This window comes from Armigeres subalbatus, chromosome 2, assembly GCF_024139115.2.
Source record: "Armigeres subalbatus isolate Guangzhou_Male chromosome 2, GZ_Asu_2, whole genome shotgun sequence".
NCBI classification, from domain to species: Eukaryota; Metazoa; Arthropoda; class Insecta; order Diptera; family Culicidae; genus Armigeres; species Armigeres subalbatus.
Genome location: NC_085140.1, coordinates 59,377,685 through 59,403,165, shown reverse-complemented (window position 1 = coordinate 59,403,165; position 25,481 = coordinate 59,377,685). Strand labels below are relative to the sequence as shown.

The following is a 25,481-nucleotide window of genomic DNA, read 5'->3' as shown; positions in this document are numbered from 1 at the left end:
CGCAATCGAATTTAGTAATCGTTATTTAGAAATTGACATAAATTGTTTCCTTCAATACGGAAACAGCTAGCAAAAACATCACTTGTAGAATCATGACAAAGTTTTTACAGAGATCGAATAATAATTGAGATGTGGAATTCAAAAAACGACATGAATTTCGCAAAATATTCAACTTTTAATGTGAATCATAACAACCAAGAAAAATTCAAGTGGTGTGATGCTTCTACATTATTGCAAGGAGCAGGGGGAACAAAAGATTTCAACGGATTTCTGGGATTTCCAATTTTGTTTAGCTGGTTTTAAAGAATTCAATGAGAATGTTATCTAAGTACATACCATTGAAATCATCAAAAACGCTATTTTGCATAATTTATTTAAAAAATATATTTTCCTCCAATTTTTTCGCATGCCAATACAGATTTACGAAAAAATCATCTGACAGCCCTGCATCGAAGTAAACAGTCGGTCCCTTATTCTCGAAGGAAATCCTAGAGAAATTCTTGGTGGAAATGCCGGTGGAACTTCTGGAAGAATTCCAGGAGAAATTTTCGGAGAAACTCCTGGAGGATCTCCCAGTGGAAATCTTGAAGTTTCCACCGGAATTCTTTCAGGATTTCATTGCGAATTAATCTAGAAATTCCTCTGAAAATTCCATTGTTGATTTCATTTTCGGTATAATTTCTATTAAGTGTGTAACGCAAATGTCTTTTACCCAAACCCAATTGACGCTATTTGAGCGTGTAAAAGAGAAACGTCAAATAAAAAGGAACTTTTTTTTTTAATGTTGTTATTCTAAACGAAGCCACACGCGTTCTGATTTGTCTCTTATTAGAAAGAATCTCAAAAGGTTATGTGCCCAGTTTTCGCGATACGGTCGTAATATAGTAAAAGTTTTTACGGGTTTTTTTTCGTCGTTCCGAGATTTAGTTCGGAAAAAGAAATCTGCGTCGCACGTGATGGAGGAGGAAACAAAAAGTTGTCGAATCAAGCCATTCGATGGCGTCGGTTTCAACAATTGGAGCTTTCGCATGCGAGCTTTTCTCCAGCAGCTGGAAGTTTTACACTGTGTGGAGAAGCTTGCGGAAGAAGAAGAATTTTGGAATACTCCAGTGACAGCGGCGGCTGATGTGAAAGCGGCGAACGAGATCAGGAAAGAGAAGCGTGAAAGGCAAGACAACAAATGTCGATCTGTGCTTATACAAGCGGTGGCTGACAGTCACCTTGAGTATGTCAAGGACAAAATGTCGCCAAAGCAGATCTGGGACGGTCTCCACGATATCTTTGAGCGAAAGAGTATCACTAACCGGTTTTTGCTGAAGCGGCAACTTCTCTCGATGCGGTACAACGAGAACGAGCGGTTGCAAGATCACTTTCTACACTTTGATAAGCTGGTACGAGAGATAAAAGGTGCCGGTGCTCGAATGGAAGAAGAAGATGTAATATGCCATTTGATGCTAACGATGCCAGAATCGTTTGATGCCGTCACTACAGCGATGGAAACAATTTCTGAAAGGCTGACGATGGATTTGGTGCGACAGAAGTACCTCGACGTGGAAGCTAAACGCAGGGGTCTGCGGCTCGAAGCTGTTACGGAGGATGTGTCATTCATCGGAAAATCCAAAAGCAAATTGAAATGTTTTGGCTGCGGGGAGTACGGGCATAAACGTGCTCAATGTTCGAAGACTAGCGAGAAGAAGAATAGTGGGCCGAAGTCAGTCAAGAAAAGTGGTTCTCAGAATGCGAATATGGGAGCAAGAACAGTATCGTTTGTGGCTGCGGAAAGCCATTGTGAGATGGCGGCTGTTTGTAATGCGTCTGCGGTGCGATGGTTTTTGGACAGTGGCGCCTCTGATCATATGTCCAACGATAAGTTACTATTTTCGAGGATGGAAAAGTTGAATCGTCCGGTTGAGGTTCTTACGGCCAAGAACGGTGTTAATTTGCAAGCTGACTATAAAGGTCAAGTTGTAACCAGTGCTTTAGTGGGTGATGAAAAGATTCAGATCACAATGGATGACGTGTTGTACATTCCGGAACTGTCCTTGAACTTACTGTCTTTGCGACGACTAGAAAATTCCGGAAAAAGAGTTGTGTTTTTCGGTGGAAAAGTTAGTGTCGAGGACGAAGAAGGAGTTGTGGCCACCGGAAGGCAACTAGGTCGCCTGTATTGTATGGACTTTGTGAACGATAAAGTGCACCATGACGGTACAGCGCTAGTAAGTGGTCGAGTGTGCAAAAGTTTGCAAGTGTGGCATTGCCGATTCGGTCACCTTGGTAACGAGAACCTCATGAAGCTTGTGCGAAAAGGAATGGTCGAAGGTATGCCGGTGGAGATTATGCGAGGTAATAGTGACCAATTTGTGTGTGAACCGTGCATTAGTGCGAAACAGACGCGAGAATCATTCAAATCGCGATCTGAAAAGCGTGCTAGCAGGCCACTTGAAATCGTACATAGTGATGTGTGTGGCCCTATAACTCCGCTATCATGGGATGGCCATGCGTATTTTACAACATTTACTGACGACTATACACATCTGGCAGTGGTTTATCTCATGAAGCGAAAAGAAGAAGTGTACGAACGGCTCCTGGAATATGAGGCGATGGTGACCGCCCATTTCGGAACAAAGATCGCGCGTCTCCGGAGTGATAACGGAGGCGAATACACTAGCAAGGCTGTCAGAAAGTTCTGCAGACAGAAGGGCATTAAGCTGGAAACAACGGTGCCTTATACTCCTGAGCAGAACGGAGTCAGCGAGCGGCTGAATCGTACTGCCGTAGAAAAAGTGCGTGCAATGCTCGAAGCTAGTGGAATGTCGAAAGTGATGTGGGGGGAAGCATTGTACACAGCGATTTATTTGCTGAACCGTAGTCCAAGTGCTGCTGTCGATGGTGATATTACGCCATATGAGGCGTGGTATCATAAAAGGCCAAATGTATCGAACCTTCGCGTGTTCGGGAGCGAGTGTTTCGTACATGTTCCCCAAAGTGTTACGGAAGAAGCTTGATTCGAAAAGCCGGAAAGCAGTGTTTGTGGGCTATGCGCCGAACGGTTTTCGTTGCTGGGACGGTGAAAAAGTGTTTGTGGCTAGAGACGTTATTTTCAATGAGTCGCAATTTGGAAAACTCACTACAGCGAATAAAGAAAATCGAAGTGATGATAATGAAGTGATCATAATGGACCGTACGTGTAAGCCATCAGAGCATATCGATGCTCCACAACCCGTTTCAGAAGCTGGGGACAGCATCGGTCCTGATTCTGATTGGGAATCGGCGGATTCGTCGCAGGGAGCAGTCGGAGGTATGAACTCGAGTCCGGAAGTGAGCCGTGAATATGACAATGTGAAAAGAAGCGGAAGAGTGATTATCCCACCACGGTGGATGGGTGATTACCAAGGGGATGCTGATTTGGACATAACGGCATTTGCACTCAGTGCGGAAGAATTTTTGGAAGGCATTCCGTCGGACGTTGAAGTGTTGAAGACCAGAAGTGATTGGCCCTTGTGGAAAGCGGCCATTGAAGAAGAACTGGCATCATTGGACAAGAACAATACTTGGACCCTTGTTGAACTGCCAAAAGGTCGCAAAGTGGTGGACAATAAGTGGGTGTTTAAAATTAAGCGGAATAGTGATGGTGAAATAGAACGGTACAAAGCCAGACTAGTGGCGCGCGGTTTCTCGCAGCGGCGAGGCTTTGACTATGTGGACACTTATTCGCCGGTGGTGAAAATGACCACCTTACGGGTCTTGCTGGCGCTGGCAAATCAGGAGGATTGGGAAGTGCACCAGTTAGATGTAAAATGTGCATTTCTGAACGGGATGCTAGATGAAGAAGTGTACATGCGCCAGCCGTCTGGTTTTGAGCGGGGAGATTCTCGAGTTTGCAAATTGAATAAGGCGATATACGGATTAAAGCAAGCTTCAAGAAGGTGGAACCAGCGTTTTCACCAGTTCATGATCCAGTTGCAGTTCAAACGAAGCGAGAACGACTCATGCCTTTACAGTTGGTCGACGGGTGGAATTGTGATCTATGTAGTGATCTATGTGGACGATATACTTGTTGTCGGAAATTCAATAGAGGCAATACGGAAACTGAAGGCAAAGCTGTGCAATGAGTTTGAAACGCGAGACCTTGAGGAGGTGAAGTCTTTCCTTGGCCTAAACATACATCGTGATCGCAAAGCAGGAGTTTTGACCGTGGAACAGCGAGTTTATGTGAACAGTGTACTTGAGCGCTTCGGAATGAGCAACTGCAAACCATCTGCTATTCCGATGGAACCCGGTTTGAAGCTTGAGAAGAAGAAGAATACGAAGGAGAAAACGACCAAGCCATACAGAGAGCTCATCAGGTTGCCTCGCCATGTATCTCATGGTAACCTCGAGGCCGGACATCTGTGCGGCGGTTAACTATTTTGCGGCGTTTCAGTGCTGCGCAACGGAGGAGCATTGGGTTCATCTCAAACGGGTGCTGCGCTATCTTCGAGGTTCGGTTGACTACAAGCTCGTTTATTGTCAACAGCAAGCACCAACTGTACTTGCAGCGTATGCGGATGCCGATTGGGGTAATGACCCTAATGATCGTCGCTCGGTCTCCGGGTTCATCATCAAGCTGTATGGATCAGTGGTGGCGTGGGCAACTCGGAAACAGTCATCGGTTGCTCTCTCTACAACAGAGGCGGAGCTGATGGCCCTCTGCCTGACAAGTTGCGAACTGATATGGATGTCAAATTTGCTCAGCTCTATCGGCTGCATTGTGGAGGAGCCAATCAACATTTTTGAGGACAATCAACCTTGTATTGCTCTAATCGTCGAACCAGCTAAGCAGAAGAGGTTAAAACACGTGGACATCCAGAATTTCTTTGTTCGAGAGTTGGTGGAGAAAAATAAACTACGTATCGTGTACCTGCCAACAGAGCTACAAATCGTTGATATCATGACGAAAGGTTTGGCAGCACCTAGATTCAGAACGTGAAATCCTGGGGATAATCAATTGAGGGGGAATATTAAGTGTGTAACGCAAATGTCTTTTACCCAAACCCAATTGACGCTATTTGAGCGTGTAAAAGAGAAACGTCAAATAAAAAGGAACTTTTTTTTTTAATGTTGTTATTCTAAACGAAGCCACACGCGTTCTGATTTGTCTCTTATTAGAAAGAATCTCAAAAATTTCTGTTTAGATTTCCGATGGAATTCCTGGACACATTCTTTGAAATTTTCACAAGAAATTATTCGAAACAATTCACGGAAAATTTTATGGAATTTACACACGAAATTCGAAGATTTTTCGTGAAATTCTCAGGAATGTTTACTGGCAATTCTGCGGAATTTCCACGGAATATTCTTATTCTTAAAAATAATGGGAAACAGCACGAAATTATTTGAATTATTGCAGGGAATTCTGCAGAACTTATAAAGAAGTTCGTGAAGATTTTCTTGGAGTAAATAATGGTGGAATTTTCTGATCAATTCATGGCAAAATTTATGGTGGAATTCCTGAAGACACTGCCGAAGAAGTTGCTGGAGGCTTTCCTAAAGAATCCCTGATAGAATTTCGGATAGAATGCCAGAAGCAATTGTCGAAGGAATTCCTGGAAAAAGCTTGCATATTGATTTTTCTGCCTATTTTATAATAAATATTATTTCAGAGAGGATTTGTTTAGAAATTCAGATGTATGGTTCTAGTTTTCTTAAGCTTATGGAAGAATGCAGGACTTTTGTAATAATTGTTGTAGCCGATTTTATATTCTTTCTGAATACTAAGTACGTTAATATTTTTCTCACTTTATTTAAAAATATCTGATAGCAATATTGCCGATTTCACCAATTTGAAGAGTTATGTGTAGATTGTGATTTCTCGCTTAACTTTTCAAAAGGTCCTAAATAACATTTTTTCATGAATTAATTTGTGTAGCGCAATCAATAGAACAACAAGAAAGCTTTTGATTGCAGTTCTCAAATTAATTCATGAAAAAAATGTTACTTAGGTCCTTTTGAAAAGTTAAGCGAGATTTGCCCGCTTCTTTTTCTCACACAAACTCTCATTTCGGGTTGATCGATTTTTGTTACTGAAATTTACCCAATTATAACCCATTACTCGTTAGTCACATGTAAGCGTGTACACTAAATCGATTCCCGCCATGATTTGACGTCTATTTGTTTTCAGATTGGGCACTCACACTCAAATATTATACACGGAAAATCAAACTTTTTTGAGTGTATTGAGTGTGAGAAAAAGATGACTGTGAGAAAAAAAATCTCGCAGAACTCTTATAAAGTGCAAAAAGCGCAATAAATCCATTATTGTTTTAATCATTATTGTTTCGATTTGGTTTGGATTTGGTTTCATGTGTTAATATTTATTCATGTGTTTTTATAAAACTACTATAAAACTACGATTTAGAAGACCAAAAAAGTTGGCCCCCCTCTTCTCGAAATCCTGGCTACGCCCATGCTAATTGCATTAGATCAGTTTTAATAATGTGGAGTTGCATTTATTTATCAACTGTCAGACAACGATACTCTAAATCAGCATTACGAATGCAGCGATGCATTACTGATGCTTTATTTCAACATGTCAATGTAATGAACCATTAATTTGGTCTTATAATTGCCCTTTTGCAGTTTTAGTCAACTTTAAGGGGTGTATTTTTTACAAGCATATACAGCTTCGTGGTTACTTGGGGGTATAACCAGGAACCAATAACCTGTAACCAATAACCAATAACCAGGAACCAATATTGGTTCCTGCTCACACCATCAATCTTTTTCTTCAATAATCATGAGTTTGTCAAACTTTATCCGTCGTCTGGGGTCCGCTATAAAGTATGTGCCGACGCATGATATGCATACAGTAGCCGTTCGATAACTGCAAAATGTTTACTTTTCAGTTAACGAATGCCGTTCGATAACTGCAACGAATTCTAGACGTCAAATCTGTGTTGAACTTAGTTTACAATTAAAAAAACACACTAATAAAGTTAAAAAAAATAGACGTCAAACGGTTGTCAATCGACGTCAGATGCAATAAAAGTGCATCTAAATGTGCAGCGCAATGCAGCTGTCAATGAGTCTGACATCAGTTTGAAGTTTAGCGGTCCGATAACTGCAAAACTGTTGCAACTATCGAATTGCAGTTAAAAAGCATTGCAGTTAAATGACTTGCAGTTATCGAAAGTCTACTGTATTTCAAAATACATGGATTTTTGCCATAAAATAAGTGTCGATTTTCCTGAGTGTACATAATTGATCTCGTGAGGTAAAATGATGAACTGGGTCGGTAAATTATTATGTACTGATTAAGGCTGATTTACAGTTCGGAAAACGTGTCGCGGGATTTGGTCTCCCATGTAATTTAAATGGAAGCGGGATTTGCGTTTCTCGCGACAGGAGAAGTCTACACGAAACAATAATTTCCCGAAGTGTCAACCCAATCACTGGAAAAGTATATAACCTCTGTATCCTCTCTGTACAAATTTTTAATTCTAAATACATTACTTTTCAAAGCTACACGTAAAAAAATTTAATATTGTTTATTATTAATATTTCTAATACTTTTTTGCCAAAGCAGGCGCTTAATGACATGTATAAGAAAAAAACTTATACATCACATTAGTCACATACATTCGGAAACTTATACTTTTCATTAACTTATGAATGCTATTAGCTTTTTGATATTGGATCATTCATTAGGTGGCATAATGAAGAGTATTGCTACGTTTAGACAAGGCAAGTGAATTGAGCAAGTCGCTCGAATCGAACGCGAACTGAACGTGTAAACACCTTAATTCAATTCACTTGAACGAAAAGAAAGTTGAACATGAACAACTTTTGGTCAATTGTCAAAAGTCAATTGAATTCAACTGAGTTGTTCAATTCACTTGCCATGTCAAAACGTACACTCCAAATAATCTAAACGTTGTTTCCACCTGAATTTTCAGGTACATTCTACGTGCACACGTAGCTGCAAATGCTTCAGAAAAATTCAGGTGAAACTTACGTGTCCGGTGAATTCTATCCAAAACTCAGGTAGAACTTACCTGATTTTCACGTAGAATGAAAATTCTATCGGAAAATCAGGTAAAAGTTACGTGAATTTCAGGTGGAAAAAATCTACGTACTTTTTCAGGTGGAAACAACGTGCAGATTTTTTTGGGTGTAGCATATAAGTATTTTCGAATGGTTTTTTGCCATAACATATAAGGTTATTTTTTTACGTGTAGCTTAGTATAAACTTTGCAAATATGAGAAATGATTTGCTTGCATGTTATTACAGTTTTTGCCTATTTCAATTCGGTTTGAATTCGCCCATGATTTCATAGTTGATGTAACAACCATTCCACTTTCGCGTCTATCTCGAATAATTTAGGGACAACCATCGCAAATTCAAAACATTTCAACTCGTTAGCACTTAAATGAGGCTTAGAACAAACAACGTATCGATGTTGCTGTGGTTGAATTGCTTTAATAAACGTGTAATATGTTAAATTCGCTTAAATTTCGAATGGTTGACACGTCAACTATGAAATCATGGGCAGTGCAGTTCTTCACTTAACATTGATTATTTTTTTCATCAGCGGTCACTTTAAAATTCGTTTTCGTCGACCGAACCCCCTCGAACGGATATCAAATTTACTGAGTTGCACCACCGAACACTTGGCGCCGCCACCTCCCTTCTGTCAGATTTGGCTTGGTTACGAAAATCATATCGTCAATTTTCTTGCCATCCACTCAGCTGTCATTGCGCCGGAAGCAAAAGTAGACAACGAAACTCCTTCCCGTTTGACAGCTCTTTTCCATCACAAGTATGGCTCCGAAGAAACCGTCTGAAAAGTCCGGTAAGGGAAAAATTGTGGATTTTCGGTGTTAAAATGGAGTTTTAATCAGTGCAACAGTGGATGATTGTTTAGGAATAAATGGCAGTTGTGTGAAATTATGGTTGAAAGTGGGATTTTGCTTGGATAAATGTTGGAAACTGCTTGTTGATTTTTGAGTTGTGTACGCCACGAGGGCTGAGGCCCGACCCGTTTTTAATGACTGGCTGTAAATAACAAAAGTGAATCTGATTTGTGCGTGTGAGCGGAAAGTGTCCTCATGATGATCGCAACTTCTAGAGGGAATCTCTCTGATCCAATCGTGAAAGAAGTTTATAATACTAGATTTCTGAGGGAATACTTTCTTTTGTTGGTGTCCCTGAAGCGGTGACGGAAGTGGTTTGGATATTAATGGTGTGTTATCTGTTTTTCTTTACAGCAGGCCAACCGGCCGAAAAGAAGGAGAAGAAGCCAGCAGCCGCTGCTTCTGGCTCCGGTGAAAAGAAGGCCGCCCCAGAGAAGAAACCGGCTGCTGAGAAGAAACCAGCTGCCGAGAGTAAACCAGCCGCTGAGAAGAAGCCAGCAGCTGAGAAGAAACCGGCCGCTGAAAAGAAACCAGCAGCCGCAGCCGAGGGTAAACCAGCAGCTGAGAAGAAACCAGCTGCTGAAAAGAAACCTGCAGCTGAGAAAAAGCCAGCGGCCGAGAAGAAGCCAGCAGCCGAAAAGAAGCCAGCGGCTGAGAAGAAGCCAGCTGCTGAGAGTAAACCAGCAGCCGAGAAAAAACCAGCGACTGAGAAGAAGGCCGCAGCCGAAAAGAAACCAGCTGCCGAAAAGAAACCAGCCGGCGAGAAAAAGCCAGCTGCCGAAAAGAAGCAAGCAGCCGAAAAGCCAGCAGCCGAAAAGAAGCCAGCGGCCGAGAAGAAGCCAGCAGCCGAAAAGAAGCCAGCGGCCGAGAAGAAGCCAGCGGCCGAAAAGAAGCCAGCTGCTGAGAAGAAACCCGCAGCCGAGAAGAAACCAGCAGCCGAGAAGAAACCAGCAGCCGAGAAGAAACCAGCAGCCGAGAAGAAACCAGCAGCCGAGAAGAAACCAGCAGCCGAGAAAAAGGCAGCGACCGAGAAGAAACCAGCTGCTGAGAAAAAACCCGCTGTTGAGAAGAAAGCTGAAAAGCGTTCTGCTCCAGCTGATAGCAAGGCTCCTGCTGAGAAGAAGAAGGCCACCGAATCTAAGAAAACTCCGGCTGCCGCTCCGAAGGCCGCTGCTCCTGCTGCCGATGCCGGTAAGAAGAAGAAGAAGGATGCTAAGAAGCCAGCAACCGCTGCTGCGACGGCCAAGAAATCAGCCACTGGTCCGGCCGCCAAGAAGGCAGCCGATGCCGCGGCAAAGGCTAAGAAGACCGCAGCCGGCGATAAGAAGGCCGCAGCCAAGAAGCCGTCCGCGAAGAAGCCAGGTGTCAAGAAGGGACCGGCCACCACCAAGAAGGTTGGAACGGTCAAGAGGAGTGCCCTTGCTGGTAAGGGAGCTGCTGCTAAGAAGCCAGTCGCTAAGAAACCAGTGGCTGTCAAGGGCGACAAGAAGGCCATCGAGGCCAAGCTGCAGAAGGGTGCCGCTAAGGCTCGTGCCGCCGCTTTGTTGAGGGCCAAGAGGACTAAGACCAAGGTGAGTTATGCTTTAGTTTGGGGTATTGTAATGCTGGTAGGGATTGAATTTAATGATGAAATTTTGAAGAGGGAATCTCCTTGAACCGCTCGAAGGAATTTCGTGTGGTTATGAAATCAAACATTTGCTTCCAACTGATCGTCCGTTTTAGGAACATTGTAGAAATGAATTTTATCGATATTGGATACTGATGGATTGTTGTTTCATTGTAGGTCATCAAGGGTCCATTTGGAACTGCCCTGCGCAAGATCCGCACCACGGTGAAATTCCGTCGGCCGCGTACCCTGCGTCTGCCCCGCAATCCCAAGTTCCCGAGGAAGTCGGTGCCGACTCGTAGCCGGTAAGTAAAGTTTTTTTTTCTTTAATTCGTTATCGCGTTGGAATGATCGGTTTTTTGAAAATGTTCTAAGTTCATCGTCCTAATCACACATAGGATTCCCTTTACCGTAATTGTTGAAAACAGAAAATGTTCAGTGAGTAACAAAACGACATCATTGTCTTGTAATATAGTCACTTGTTGCAAGGCAAGATTTTTTATTGGCTACAGCACGAATGATGATGATTAGTTTGCCATTTCGCATTTACGTTGTATCTCTTAGAAAAGAGGAAAAGTCTCAAGGAGTACCGTGACTTGCTCTATTACCGTGGGGTTAAGGACGTGTCCACAATAAATTCGCTATATAAAATTTAATTTGCAAATTCACCCTTGAAAACTGTCGCTTTAGTCAATTTTAAATACATTTGAAGGGAAAAATATGTTTTGTTCTTTAACTCATGAAAAATGGAGAAAATATTGTTCAACATATGACTCATGAATATGCCTAATACCGCGTACATTCCCAAGAAGATTCCAAATACCGCGCAGAAAATTTGCCTTATACCGTGCCCTATCAAACAAGCTCAAATTAAAAGCATATTTACAATAAGATATGTAAATAATTGAATCATACACAATTTTCAATTGAATTATTAGGTCATATACTAAAAAACGTCATATAAAATTACTATTTTACACAGATACCTACTAGAAAAAGAATCATTTCCTTGCGAAGTTAGCAACTTCCCAATTTTGACGGTTTTAAAGCTTTGAGCGGTTTTAAATAAATTCCATATCATTGGTTTTAAAGCGTTTATTGATTTTGCAAATAATTTACTTCACAATTGGTCGGGGATCAGCCAAATCACACCAAGCGCCAATGAAAATTTTTCAATTTTTTTGCCAAACTTTTCGTGTAACAGATTTACTTAATCATAAATCGCATCGGACATCATTCAACGCCATAACTGAGGATCTCCTACAACGAATGTACGCATGAATTGACATGAAATACTTTCCGTTTTCCTTTTGCGAACAAAATAACACAAGTCAGTCAAAAAGCCGCTTGGTGCGGTTTGGTTGAACCCCGACCAATTATTCCACAACTAATAATTAGGGTAGTTCAAAAATAATTTTGCTCCGCCACGATCAGCCGATTATGTTTCATATTTTAGGTGTCGTTCGATGGTTTGGGCTGGTTTGAATAGGGCACATGTTCCAGGTTTGTATGACAATGGATATGGCGAGGTTGAATTTCAAATTATTCTGATTGTGGCACTCCGTCATTGGGCGCTGGCGAAGGGGGAGACCATATGACTGGTTGAAATATTCACTTCCGGAAATTTTCCGAATCCTAAATCACTACGAGCCCAATAGGAGGTTTTACCGCGCCCCCTGGTCGCGTTGCTTCGATAGAGATTTTCGTAGTGACCCCCAATGTAGTGAGTTGAGGTGACGCGCGTCTAGGCATACGCGATACTGGCCAGTCTTCTTCTTCACGGCTACTAACGGGTTCTACCACGGTGAGAATAGTGCCTCTTCAATCACGTCGAGTTCCAGCATACGGTCTATCTCTTTGTTTACTTCATCCAGCACGTACTTCGACATCGGGTAGTATCGTTGTTTCCGTGGTTTTGCGTCTCCTACGTCGATGCGGTGGATGTATCGATCCGTTCTACCCAGCTTTCCAGGTTTTGCTTTCGGAAATTGAGCTATAGCTTCTTAGAGTCAATGGTGCTCTTCCGTGGATAACTGCTTCGTCGCTTCTTGTTTTGACTGATCTTTCTTCTATGATTGCAGGCCGATGGTACAACAAATTGGCTTGATACCGAATCGTGTCCGAGAAATTCATTATGAATATCACAAAGGTTTGCATCGTTGACACTGAGAGACTGAGAGCAGCAGCATGGTGACGACTTCGTTCTTGTTGTTATGTGCTACAGGTAGCCGAGTGTAGGATTGTATCCTGTGCTCAGCTCAGTTCCATCCGCAGTTCGTATACCTCCTCCAAGTGCTGTCTTCTGTAGTCCTGTGCTAATTTCGTGTGATCGCCTCCTAGGATAGAGCAATTGGCGCCACTATCCAGTAACCCAGTAATCTACCTGCCGAGAACTTCTACTACTGCGTGAGGGCGATTGTCATTGTCGAGATTGATGATCTCTAACGTGTCTAGTATGGTTGAGGGATCGTTGACTTGACGCGAGGACTCTGCTCCCTCGGTTATTGATTCCCCGCTATCGCGTTTCCCGAACGTTGGCGGTACGTCGGACAACTTCGTAGCGAGAATCCCTGCTGTCCACAGCGGTACAGCAGAACAGCACAGCCTGTGGTTTAGCACAGTCCATGAAGCGGTGTCCCTCTTCGTCACAATTCCAGCACATTATCACCGCAGGTGGCCCACGAGCGATTTTTGCCTCAGGCACCTGTCCTTGTTGGAGATTGGAACTACCGCCTGGTTGTTGACGCTGCTGGTCAAAAACTTGCCTACCTACTGCTTCACGACGGTCGAATCATAGTTTGAGAGCGTTTACTTGCTGTAGTATCGCCTCCATACGCTGGTCTATTCTCTCCACTTCTTGCACTGGACAGTCGCTTTCCGCCGGTACTTCACCGCTCGTGTAGCTCTGCGCGTTGTTTGCTTCCAATGCATGGACTCTTCCAAAACGTTGCAATGGTTGTTGCGGTTTTTCTTGACGTTGTGATGTATTTGGAGTGGCTAAAGCTGGTTCTATTAAAGCACCGTAAGAGTAAAATCAGCAGTGATTCAAATCGTTCGGGGCTGTCAGTTTGAATATGAATCTGAAACATTGAATTTCCCAGCAGCTGTTCTAGATTCAGTTTTTATACCAGTCAACTGTCAAAAAAATAAAACTGGTATAACGCTCCGTTCTATTTTCTGCAGATTTGAACCACGATTGAATCACGAGATTCAAATATTTTCCAATTGTTTTGGTGTATGAATGCGTCATTTTATCTACGGATCAATCCACTTTGCAATTACGGCGCCTTTCTTGGCGCCAACATGATGATTTCATTTAATTGAAAATTTGAAAAACATGAATAGAACACTGCTGGGGAAACCAGCGAGTTTGTTCTATTTGGCTTCAGATTCAAACTAGAATAGTGGTCGAAAATTTGGAATGAAACTGAATCACTCCTGATTTCACTCTAAGGCAACGAGATCCGACGCTGGTATTGCTGCAGCTTCCGGAGTTCATCCAGTTCCTTGCATGCTTTCACCAGCAATCGCATGGAGTTCTGCGAAGCGGCGATGGGCGCGTACGTTGAATTCATGTTCTTCTTGATTATGAACAGCTTCTCCAGATCGCTCATCGGTGGATCAACGTATTGGAATAGGGTCGAGACGAGATGTCCTGGTAGAATTTGTTGAACAGTTCTTTCTCGCCTAGTATGCGGTGGTAGGCCTCGGCCCTCAAGATAAAAGCGTAGCTTGCTGGTAGGAACTCGTAGGCGTTTGAAATCCTTCCAGGAGCCGAATACAGCATACATGTTGATGTACCAGTTGATGAGAGCATCGTCCAACAGCAAATGTTTGACGCTTTTCAGCAGCAAATCATCTGCGATCTCTTCTGATGGTATGGAGCGTGGTTCTGCCATCGTTGGTTCAGGTTGCGCAGCAACTCATTACGGAGCTGATTGTACTCTTGCTGGAGGTAGTCCTCTCTAACATCTGGCTCGAATGTTTCTGTTCTCGACTCAAACGGAGGTGGCGCGAAGCTACTGACTGTTGGCTCACTCATGCTGGATTCTTTCTTTATTATTCCGGATCCAAACATTGAAGATTGTGGTTATGTTCGTTTCAGATCTTATATTGAGAAGTATTGTTATTATTTGGGGAAAAAATAAAAATATACATTATAACATTATATTTCGAGTGTAAAGTTAGTAGAAATGCAACTAAAAAGCACTCGTTACGAAATTTCACGAACTTCAGCAGCTGATTGGAGCAGGAATGTATGTAAACCATCGTAAAGTCATGTAGAGTCTCGCGCATTTGTGCGCTCTCATGCAGCATGGGAAGAGAAATTCGAAGAGCGGGAAATGTTTGACAGTCAAGTAACTGCAAAATAATTTTGTTTATGAGAGTGATTTCAAAATATCCCTCTAACCTTTTTCGCGTTGGAAGTGCTGTTGACGGATCGGTCTTTGTTGGCGTCGATCTGGATTGTTGTCTAACTTCCTCGGTTTGGATGACGAAATCTTGATTTTATTCACTTGACTGCTCCCTTGGATCTCCGTTCTCGTCGAATCCTCGAAAGTTTGCTCCGGGTGATGTGGAAGTCTGCATCGTTCCTTTGGAAACAGCACCAGTGTTTTTCGCACTATCGTTGTTCACTTTCGTTTTCACCTGTTTCCTAGTTCTTCCCAATGCGTCGTCTGTATCCTCCAACGAAAACTGCACCAGTAGCGACAATGTTGCGTGTGTTCCACTGTGATTAGCCGGAGGATCCACGATGGCTAACCGATCGCAATAATGAATTAAACGCGATCGTATTACCCGCACTGCTGGAAATCACCGCGCTTGAAGGATCCGTCGAGTTTCGAAACTATTTTGCTTACTTCCGTTCCGATTGACATTGACTGATGTTGTCAACAGCTTCCATAACATGGGAAGAAGTGTCATAAATTGTGTTTTTGATTTTATCTTCCTGCATAAGAGCACGCAAACAAACGGCTCTCGCCCTGCGAGGAAGTGAACCAATATTAGTTACGTGCCGCAACCCCAATTCGTAACCTATTTCCTCTTCTGTCAGGCTTGCCGGATCCATGAACCTTAAGATCTAAAATTAGCCAACTAATAAAATAAGTGGTAGGTTCTTAACGTGTTACTAAACAGAAATTGTGCCACAAACTCAACACAAATTTCCAAAAACACAAAAATCTACAAATCACAAACTAAATGGTTCGTTTTGTTGGGCGCCAGTGTTGTGAAACTACTTCTCCGTGACAAAACGGGGATTAGTCGGTCCCGACTTGTCAACTACAAATGCCACAAACAAGACTTATGCTACGTTTTGACAGGCCAAGAGAATTGAACAACTAAGTTGAATTCAATTGACTTGCCAAAAGTTGTTCAAAAACATGTTCAACTTTCTTTTCGTTCAAGTGAATTGAATTAAGGTGTTGCGTTCCATTTGCGTTCGACTCAAGCGACTTGCTCAATTCACTTGCCTTGTCTAAACGTAGCATTAGTGTGCACATTTTATTCTTCCTCTTCATGCCTTTCATCATTCCTTCTAAACCTACTCTCCTAGTACCTTAGCAAGCTTCTTTCTTTCTTCTTCTTCACACCTTAAACTGCATTTCGTGTCTCTTCTGTCCTTCCGCATATTTGTCATCAGCCAGACCTGCTGTCCGCCGAAGGTGACTTGGGGACCCCTGTCCGTATCAAGGGATCGGAGAACTGCGAGTGCTTCGACCACTGCAACGTTCTGTTCGTCGGAGGGAAAGTTTGGTTTGCTTCGTCTCAACTGCTGAGAACTGAGCGGCCGCGATTTGTGCGCTCCGCCTCTGCTGAGTTTCTTCGGGCTTGACGCACTTTTATCACGCTTGTCGTCGCCTCGCTCTCCGCCGTCCAAAATCCTGATTTCGCGCCTCTTTCCCCTTGCAGTTTTACCTCACTCGGATCCCTCGGACCTGAACTACGGGGATCCTTCGCCACGATCGTCGCTGCCTCGCTTTATGTCGTTCCGAGGGCTACCCGACAGTAGTTCACGCGCCGTGAGGTTAAGCTGCAGAAAAAACAGCAAAAGAAGAGCCTTCGCGTAATTCGTTGCGGTTACATTTTTAAACAATTTTTTGCACGTTCCACGCACGGGAACCGTAAGTCCGTCCGACTTTTCCTTTTGAAGGATACGTTGAAATCCCTCAAATAATTTTGCCCAAATTAGTGATTTTTCTTAGTTATTCAACATCTATATACATAATCATGAATTTCTGTCTGTCTGAACCTTATACTGCCGCTAACCGCAAGTCAGACTTATCTGTATATGGGCGCCATATACAGATAAGTCTGACTTGCGTTTAGCGGCAGTATATACCCCGAAACTACTGAACCGATCGGCGTGAAAATTGATATGCAGAGGTTTTTGGGGCCGAGGAAGGTTCTTAAGATGGTTCGAGTCCCGTCCCTCTTTCGGAAAGGGGGGCTCCCATATAAATGAAGCATAAATTCCTTCATAACTCGAGAATTAAGCAGAGAATAAATCAGTTTTAGGCGAAACGAAGTTCGTCGGGTCTGCTAGTATAAATACAAAAGCATCCATTGTTGCATTCTGCTCGAATCAACGATGAACTTTTATCAATAAAGCTCATCGTTCGCGCCTACGAATGCTAGATCATACCTCTTTCCGTTGCAACTATTGTCTACCACACCCTACTAGACAGTATACCTAGAGTCAGAGACATTTCTACTAGAACAAAAGAAAAACAAACAGAATCTCGTTCCTACAATATACCTATTATCTGCTTTGCTACTATCAAAGCAGATGATCCATTGCGAGGACTTCTCCAAAGTATGTTGTACGAACAAAAGAAAAACCGATCATTCCTGCTGTGAAACTTGTGCATTCCAATACCTGATCATAAAAGAAGGCGATCTTCCTTCGATGAAGATCGCCTCGCATACCGCGAATGCTAGATAATACTTCTTTCCGTTGCAACTACTGTCTACCACATCCCAACTAGATAGTATACTGAAAGTCAGAGACACTTAAACCAATTGATTTCCTCTCTAAACCCGGAAATAGTCTATCAACTAATCCCCTTTCCTCCTTTTTGTTCCGTTCCGCAGCATGGACGCGTACAACATCATCAAGTATCCGCTGACGACTGAAGCCGCGATGAAGAAGATCGAGGACAACAACACCCTGGTGTTCCTGATCCATCTGCGCGCCAACAAGAACCACGTCAAGGCCGCGGTGAAGAAGCTGTACGACATCAAGGTCTCGAAGATCAACACCCTGGTGCGACCGGACGGCAAGAAGAAGGCGTACGTGCGGCTAGCCCGGGACTACGATGCGCTGGACATTGCCAACAAGATCGGTATCATCTAAGCCAATCAATCCACACATACCGCGACCGTGTTGTGCGTATTTCCTTTTTCTTTTATGATTGAAGTAAAGAGTATGTTCTCATGCGTACGGATAAGTTTATGAACTGAGTACTGTTTGCAATTTACTGCGGAAAGAATATTAATATATTCGCAAAAGTGCGAAGTGACTAAGATGTTTCGCCTATGTGCAATATCCGAAATTTTTATCCGACTTTTGGTGTTTTCGTCTCTTAAAGATTTTTTACATCCAATATCTAACCGCACATTAGAGTATTAATCAAGACAAAATTTTCAAAACGACTTTTCTGCTTTCGTAAACAAAGATTCAAACGACGATTTGACGAATCTGATAGCTCTCCCACGCAAACCAACACCATCAACCGGTAGCGGAAACCTTCATCTACCTATTGATGGTGTTAGCGTGTGAGAGCTATCAGATTCGTCAAATCGTCGATTGAATCTTTGTTTACAAAAGCAGATAAGTCGTTTTGAAAATTTTGTCTTGTACCCACGAAAACGACACTCCCGATAGCTCACAACTTCCATTAGTCTTTTCAGTATTTGAGCTCAACGGGACTGAAAAATTGAAATGTTTTTCCCTCTATCTTTAAATGCATGAAACCTATGCGGCGGCGTAAGGCCATTTTAACATCGGCGTGAAGAATTTTGAGCTGAATATCTTCAAGAACATCATGCTTTTTATGTACATTTTTTGTGCAATTAAAAACTAGAGGGTGAAAAAAAGGTGTGGTCGTTCTCTGCTAGCAGCATGATAAAACGAAGCAGATATAAAAGGCGATTTTTTATGCCTATGCTGTCGTTATCTGAAAAAGCGCCGTATTTGCCTATTACAATGTGGTTGGTTTCCTACCCGCCACTGCCGTATCCAGGCGCTAACGTCTGTTCTGGCACGTCGCAACCTTCTCTTGGCTCGAAGACAGGTTCAACGAAGGTCTGCAATTGTGTCAGCACGCAGGTTGCCGATTCCCGGGAGGTTTGGTCCTCCTAGGCATCGGCACATCGCATGCACGAGTTAGTACATCGATTAACTCATCGCCACTTAATCCCGATGTTCGCCTCTCCCATCGTAGTGATTCCTCCAAGAGTTCTGGGTTGAACTGCGAGGTGCGCCATCCTAGATCGGTTTTGCCGATCCGCCTTGTAGTTGCGACGGGGGTAATACCGGATCATAAAACGAATTTCCTGATGATCGCTGGAGGTGCGCCCCTCATGAACCTTCCATTCTGGCTCCACCGTCCATCCCGGGCTGCAGAAGGTCACATCGATGCATGAATCACCGCTCGGTCCCCTGAACATTGGCACTTGGCCTTCGTTCAGCAAGACTACGTTTAATACCGCTAGCGACTCTAGCAGGGTATGGCCTCTAGCGTTCGTGGACTAGAGATGGGCGTTCAGATCCGGATCTTCAATGTGAGCGAATGATTCGTAGCTCACTTTTTAAAAGATCCGGTTTACCAGATCAGTCAAATTCGTGATCATTTAAAGAGGAATGGCAAATTGAAAAGAAAATTGTAAGTACTTTTTACATGTTATATACGATTGTTAGCGAGAAAGGGAGGAAATATTGTATGATTGTGTCAAAAGAGTGAGCCTAAATGACAGCCGCTATGCCATTTTGCATTTTCCTCATGTTTAGTTCAAAAGATCCGATCCGATTCAAAGATTCGGATCATTAAAGTGAATGACCCAGATCTGATCCGTTCAGCGTAGTGATCCGTTTTGCCCATCTCTATTGTGGACCGGAAACTCCAGTCCACTGCCCACGCATTGAAGTCGCCTGCTACAACTAATGGTTTTGAGCCAGTTAGTTTCGCTACAAGAATGTCCACTTCCCTAGTAAACTGCCCTATACTCCACCTGGGAGGACAGTAGCAGCTACAAAAGTAAACACCGTTTATCTTTGCAATGACGAAACCCTCATCATCTCCTGGATGGGGTATCGCCCGCAAGTCCAGATGGCCACCATCTGAGACTTATCCGCAATCCAACTGCCGTTTCCAGCAGGGATGCGGTATGGATCGGACAGCAAGGCTACATCAGCTTTACACTCGGTAACCGACTGTTGTAGCAGCAGTTGAGCCGCCTCGCAGTGGTTCAGGTTTAGCTGTGTTACCTGCGTGTCTGGATCCTTCTAGAGGCCGGACAGGCCTGGACACCGGTAAGGTGTTTGTTGTCTGTACCCGGGGGACAGATCAGACACCTTGGTGCAGCCTGACAGGTGCGAGCTTGGTGGCCTTCAGCTCCACACCTACGGCATAGCTTACTGCGATCAGGTCCTTTACAGTCATATGACTTATGACCGTTGCCAAGACACCTGAAGCAGGTCTGAAGCGGTTGGCTTATACTTAGCGGACATACCGACCAACCCACTTTCAGTTTAGCCCTATCCATTACCTTTTTGGCCTCAGCCTGAGGTACTTGGAATGAGGCAACCTGCATTCCCGCGTAGCTTTTGCGTAACCGGTCTTTGGTCTCGGTTACTTCATCCAGGCCCTTGCACTGGATGTTCGAAACTAGGCATAAGGCTCTTACTTAAACCCCATCACCCAGGACCTCCTCCGTCAACTTTTTGTACTCAGAACTTTTCTGAGCAGCATCCCGCTTCAAGACGAGAATCATCTCGCCTTTCCGCGTTCTTCGGATGTAGTTGACATCCCCTCCTAGGCCAGAGAGTTTGTCGCTAACTCTCATGAACTTCAAGACTTCGGCGTAGCTTTTATCGTCAGTACTGACGATAATCGCCTCGCCTCTGTCTTTACGCTTACCACTGCCATTGGAAGGCGCACCCGTCTTCTCCTGGGCTCTACCCTTCTTAACAGTAGTGCGCATCGCTGCACCTGCCGCATTCTTTGCGGCCTGCTGCCGTTTCCTTCTCGCCTTCTTGGGGTTCACGACCTCCCTCCAGGGTAGGTCTTCCTCCCGGCGAGCTTCAGTGGTCCTCGATGGTAGAGGCACTGGTTTCACCGGCTTGGGAGGGCCGTCCTTCCGCTCGACCTTCTCCCGCTAAGGAGCTGCGGATTTCTCGACAGCTGTTTTCAGGTTCGCCTCCTGCGTAACCTTACTAAGTAACAGGGATTGAACTTATCATTTCATTATCATTTAGTATTCAGCCAATAACTCATTCCAGAGGCGGAATTCCGAAAAGTGTTGTATGGCGAACTTCTAGATTCCTTTCTACAACTTTGTCTAATGGTACTTAGCTCTATGTCTAATATTCACCGCGGGAAACGCTAGTATCTTTTAATATACTAAATAATAATTATTATCATGTAGTATATTAAGTGATATTATCGTTTCACACTGTAAATATTAGACATAGACCAATGTACCCTTAGACAACGTTGTAGAGGGAACACACATACAACACTTTTCGGAATTCCGTCTCTGCAATGAGTTATTGGCTGAATACTAAATGATAATGAAATGATAAGTTCAATCCCTGCTCAGTAACCGCCCCTGTCACGGTCATCCTTCTGCAGAGTTCCTCGACCTGGCTCTCCGCTAACCGTTTACCTTCAGACAGAAGGCGAATCTTCGATTCCGCCTCCTCCTTTTCTTTTTCCGCCTGCTTCCGCTCCTTAACAAGTTTGCGGAGTTCTCTCTCCGCACTCTTGCTGGCCTCTAGTAGGGACTTCCACTCCGACTTGGCCTCCACTACAAGTGCACAGAGCCCCTTCACAGCAATTTTCAGGTCCTTGCTGTAGTTAACCTGGTTGTCCAAGAACGACATGATCACGTCTGAAACATCCGTGATCACCTCCATCGTCTGGCCACCGCGTTCCTCGTGGTTCGCCATCACCGATTTGATGACGCGGGTCAGGATGGGGCCGTCCATCTTTACTTCAACCGGCACCTCCTCAGACCCTCCATGGTTTTCTCCATCGCCTTCCCCCGGCGATCTTTGGGGAGACCTTTCAAGGCCACTGCGTCTGGCGAAAGGGTTCTCCTTACCACCATTCACCTCTCCTGCATCCCTCGTAGTTTTAGTTGGTTTCGCTGAAATCATTTCTAGTGGGTCCCCCTTGCGGCTGCTGTCGAATCCTGCTAGTGTAGTCGCCTTCGCGATCCCATGGTTATCTATATGTACATTCCTTGCGGCATGCAGGGAGGCCATGCGAGGGTTGACACTTTCGTGTTCAGAGCAAGATCAGCGCTAGTCAGGAAAGAGCATCTGAGCCTACTCTCACTCAGCTGCCAGCTGAGCGACAAGATTGTACCGCGTGCTACAAAGCCCGCCACGGTTTTAGGGGACAGAAGACAGCCTCGCCGTTTCAGGACGGTGCCACCCGGTATTACTAAGAGAATAGAATAACTAGACTACCAGCCCTCGCATTCACAATATCACAATATCCAGAGACAAAGTCCAATAACATACAATCAGGATCATACTGGGATCAACCCTGATGTGCCAATGGCACTCCCTGAGCGGCACACAGTCGCTTTGATAGAGTCTGCTTACGGACACTTGTGGTTTTTTGGAAGGGATTTAGCAGAGCCCACTGCTAAACCCCACCACATCCTAGGCAGTTCTCTCTGACTCGCAGACAGCTTGGAAGGGGTAGTCAAACCCCTTGGACATAGTCCCTGCAGAGACGTTGTTTATAGATAGAGACCCGCGCAGAGTGAAGCCGAAAGTACCAAACGAACCGTCGAACGCGGTACCAAACGAGCAAAGTAAACAAACATTATCGATCGGTGCTAAATGCGAGATAAGTACAGTAGCCGTTCGATAACTGCAAAATGTTTACTTTTCAGTTAACGAATGCCGTTCGATAACTGCAACGCATTCTAGACGTCAAACGGTTGTCAATCAACGTCAGATGCAATAAAAGTGCATCTAAATGTGCAGCGCAATGCAGCTGTCATTGAGTTTGACATCATTTTGAAGTTTAGTGGTCCGATAACTGCAAAACTGTTGCAACTATCGAATTGCAGTTAAAAAGCATTGCAGTTAAATGACTTGCAGTTATCGAACGTCTACTGTATTGTAATCAACATGGTAGAAAATATGAAAAAGTTTTAAAAGTTAATCAAATCAAGCTGTTTTTGGAGTTCTTATACCAAGTTTATTACTGCATTTCATCATATTTGTCGTTGCATTATATGGCAATGGTGCTGAACGAGGCAGGATATATGGTTGGAGCAAACGAAATAACTGCTCATACTGAGAGTCACTTCAAGTTCTCACAAATTTTTATGTTGCCAATCTCACGGGATATTTTTGTCTGCTGGCCGTGAAGCCAGAATTGCTTTTATTCTCTCCGCGTGTCTCTATATAATCACATCGTCTCTGAGTCCCTGCTGCCCTCATCCGGGGGTCTGATGTTTTGGTTGTGTTTTCGTAGTAATGATGCAGTCTCTTTTCTTCTGCTTTTCGTTTATGGGACTGTCACTGTGGATCGCACCTATCTCTTTCCTTCCCGTGGTTATCCTTATGGCTGTCAGTGCGAAATTTCCAATGTTGGCTACGAAACAAACTGTGGCGAAAGACATAAATCACGCTCAAAGCCGGCGATTCATTAAAAGTGTCAGTCCCGTGTGGCCATCGCGCAGATGCACCTTAAGATAAGTTTTTGGTTTGTATACTCACGTTCAGAGGTCTCCCTACTAGTAACTGTCATTTTTGCGCGGAAGTCGCTGACATTTTTCAAAACACACGCACGCACACAAGCTCAAAACGTCATCCTTTTCGCGGTAGCTTCGACACTCGTTCGCTGTATTTTTGCGTGATGGCCGAACGAACCGAAAGAAGACGTGAGATATACCAACACGGTACGCAGTAGTGCTAAAATTATTTGACTGCTTCGGCGGAAGGTAGGCGGATTAGAAACGTTTCGTTGCGTTCAATTCCGTCCGCGTACTGTGCCCGGTCGGTTTTCGGTGTAGAGTGTCCAGCGGGAAGTGAATTCCGTCCGGAAATCGAGGGTGAAAAAGTGCACTGATCGGTGGTTTTTTTTTTCAATAAGCGGTGGCTATCGATCGATTTTCCTTCTCAGTCGGAAGGACCGCTGCTTCTAGTCGAGGATTTCCCGGAAAAGAATTTTGTGCTCGAGTAGTGAAAAAGAGTTTCAAGTAGTTGGGGAGTGATTGGGAAATTATAATCGGAAGTGTATGTACCCCCGGGGAAGATGTACAACGGAATCGGATTACAAACACCCCGTGGTTCTGGTACGAATGGTCACGTACAGCGGAACGTGGCCTTCGTACGACCGGGGAAAAAAGATAACATAAACTACCGGACGGAGGACGATCTGGCCAAGTTGGATGCTCAGTCTAATCGGCAGCCCAACCAGGGCATTTTGGACCATGAGCGAAAACGGAAGATCGAAGTAAAGTGTGCCGAACTGGAGGAAGTGCTAGAGAGTCAAGGGTGAGTATTGAGCACATCTTAATTTGCTATCAAACGAATAGGATTAAATAAATTTATGTTTTTCTGCGTTACAATCGACATTTTAGTACATACATTAATTTTAGGTATTTAAGGTGAAGCTAACTAGAATCCAATCTAGAATACATTCATCGCGTCTCACATTTTAGGATCCACCAAACTTAATTAAGGTGCATCGAACAACTGTAATTATTTATGTTGGTTCAGTTGCATTGTACCATATACTCAGGGCCGGATTTAGCCGGAAGGGGGCCCCGGGGCCGACAGTATGTGGGGGCCCCAAAATGTACAAAATAGGTTGGTTTTGGTACATAAGATTTGTGGGGGCCCGGGGCCATTTTGGCAGAGTTGTTGAAAAATCTTTGCACTAGAAGTTTATTATACAATACATTTTGAAATTTAGCTAAATAAAAATAATAATAATAAAACAAAAAGAAAAGCTTCTGGAATGAGTTATTGACAAACTACTAAATGATCGAACGCAAATTACTAAATGATCGATAGCATCCTTAATCAACCATATCTGCTGTGATACATTTTTAGTTATTATTAACATTTCAATTGCCTCTGGTAGCTAAGATTTTTCCTCTGGTTGAATTAATTTAACTTGAGACGAATTTCGCGCCAACTCGACCAGCGGTTGGCAGCACTATCTCAGAATCGAATGAAACTTGGTGGGCATAAAGATATGGTATATCTAAGCCACTCTGCATACTTAGTTTTTCAAAAAATGTCAAGAGTAACATTTGATGAGGGCCTAATTTTTTTCATTGATTTTTTTAAAAATCGATGTAACTTCAAAATTACAAGACCTACAAAAAAGTGTTGTATGGCGGACTGTCGTGAAATTCCCTGAAGTTTTTTGAAAAAATATCCAAAAAATAAAAAACCGATTTCTACACTGAAAAAAATTAGTTTTAAAAATTAAAATCGATATTACAAAAAAACCTCATCTCAGAAATCGATGAATTTTTTTCTGCAGATAGGTATTTCAATTATCTAACTTTTCTGGGAATAATGTTCCTGTGACATATTTAAGGAAAAAAAGTTTTTCTTACAAAAACTTTTTTCATGTCCATATTGAGTGAAAATTTTTCAGCGAGGTTTATGCATACAGCGCCAAATATAGATTCAGCAGCCTATCATCAACCAACGACACATTTTGGACGTATAAAAATTTGTTTAGAAAGCAGTTTAGCATAATATAACATTAATGTG

At 43.4% G+C, this 25,481-nt stretch overlaps 2 protein-coding genes across 4 annotated transcripts in view; both read left to right on the top strand.

Moving 5' to 3' along the window:
• Positions 1 to 8,672: 8,672 nt before the first annotated feature.
• LOC134208717 (neurofilament heavy polypeptide) lies at positions 8,673 to 18,027 on the top strand. Of its 2 annotated transcripts, none has more exons than XM_062684549.1 (4): positions 8,673 to 8,831; positions 9,247 to 10,463; positions 10,676 to 10,803; positions 17,594 to 18,027. In XM_062684549.1, exons 1-4 carry the CDS (start codon positions 8,801 to 8,803, stop codon positions 17,853 to 17,855), a joined length of 1,638 nt encoding a protein of 545 aa, XP_062540533.1. In that variant the 5' UTR covers positions 8,673 to 8,800; the 3' UTR covers positions 17,856 to 18,027. The 2 variants fall into 2 exon arrangements, with proteins under 2 accessions (XP_062540533.1, XP_062540534.1); XM_062684550.1 differs by having other exon boundaries at positions 8,743 to 8,831; positions 9,250 to 10,463.
• A 5,546-nt stretch (positions 18,028 to 23,573) lies between these two features.
• LOC134208713 (serine/arginine repetitive matrix protein 2) overlaps positions 23,574 to 25,481 on the top strand; it is a 152,312-nt gene continuing 150,404 nt past the window's right edge. Inside the window, exon 1 of one of the 2 annotated variants that reach the window (XM_062684546.1) lies at positions 23,574 to 24,245. In XM_062684546.1, the coding sequence (XP_062540530.1) occupies positions 24,004 to 24,245 (242 nt within the window). In that variant the 5' untranslated portion in view covers positions 23,574 to 24,003. The remainder of the gene's footprint in view (positions 24,246 to 25,481) is intronic. The other variant, XM_062684543.1, reaches the window with a different exon arrangement.

Coding starts and splice junctions, on each gene's coding strand:
- LOC134208717 (XM_062684549.1), top strand. CDS start 8,801: ATGGCTCCGAAGAAACCGTCTGAAAAGTCCG. Junction 8,832..9,246: donor GAAACCGTCTGAAAAGTCCG/GTAAGGGAAAAA, acceptor TTTTCTTTACAG/CAGGCCAACCGGCCGAAAAG. Junction 10,464..10,675: donor CCAAGAGGACTAAGACCAAG/GTGAGTTATGCT, acceptor GTTTCATTGTAG/GTCATCAAGGGTCCATTTGG.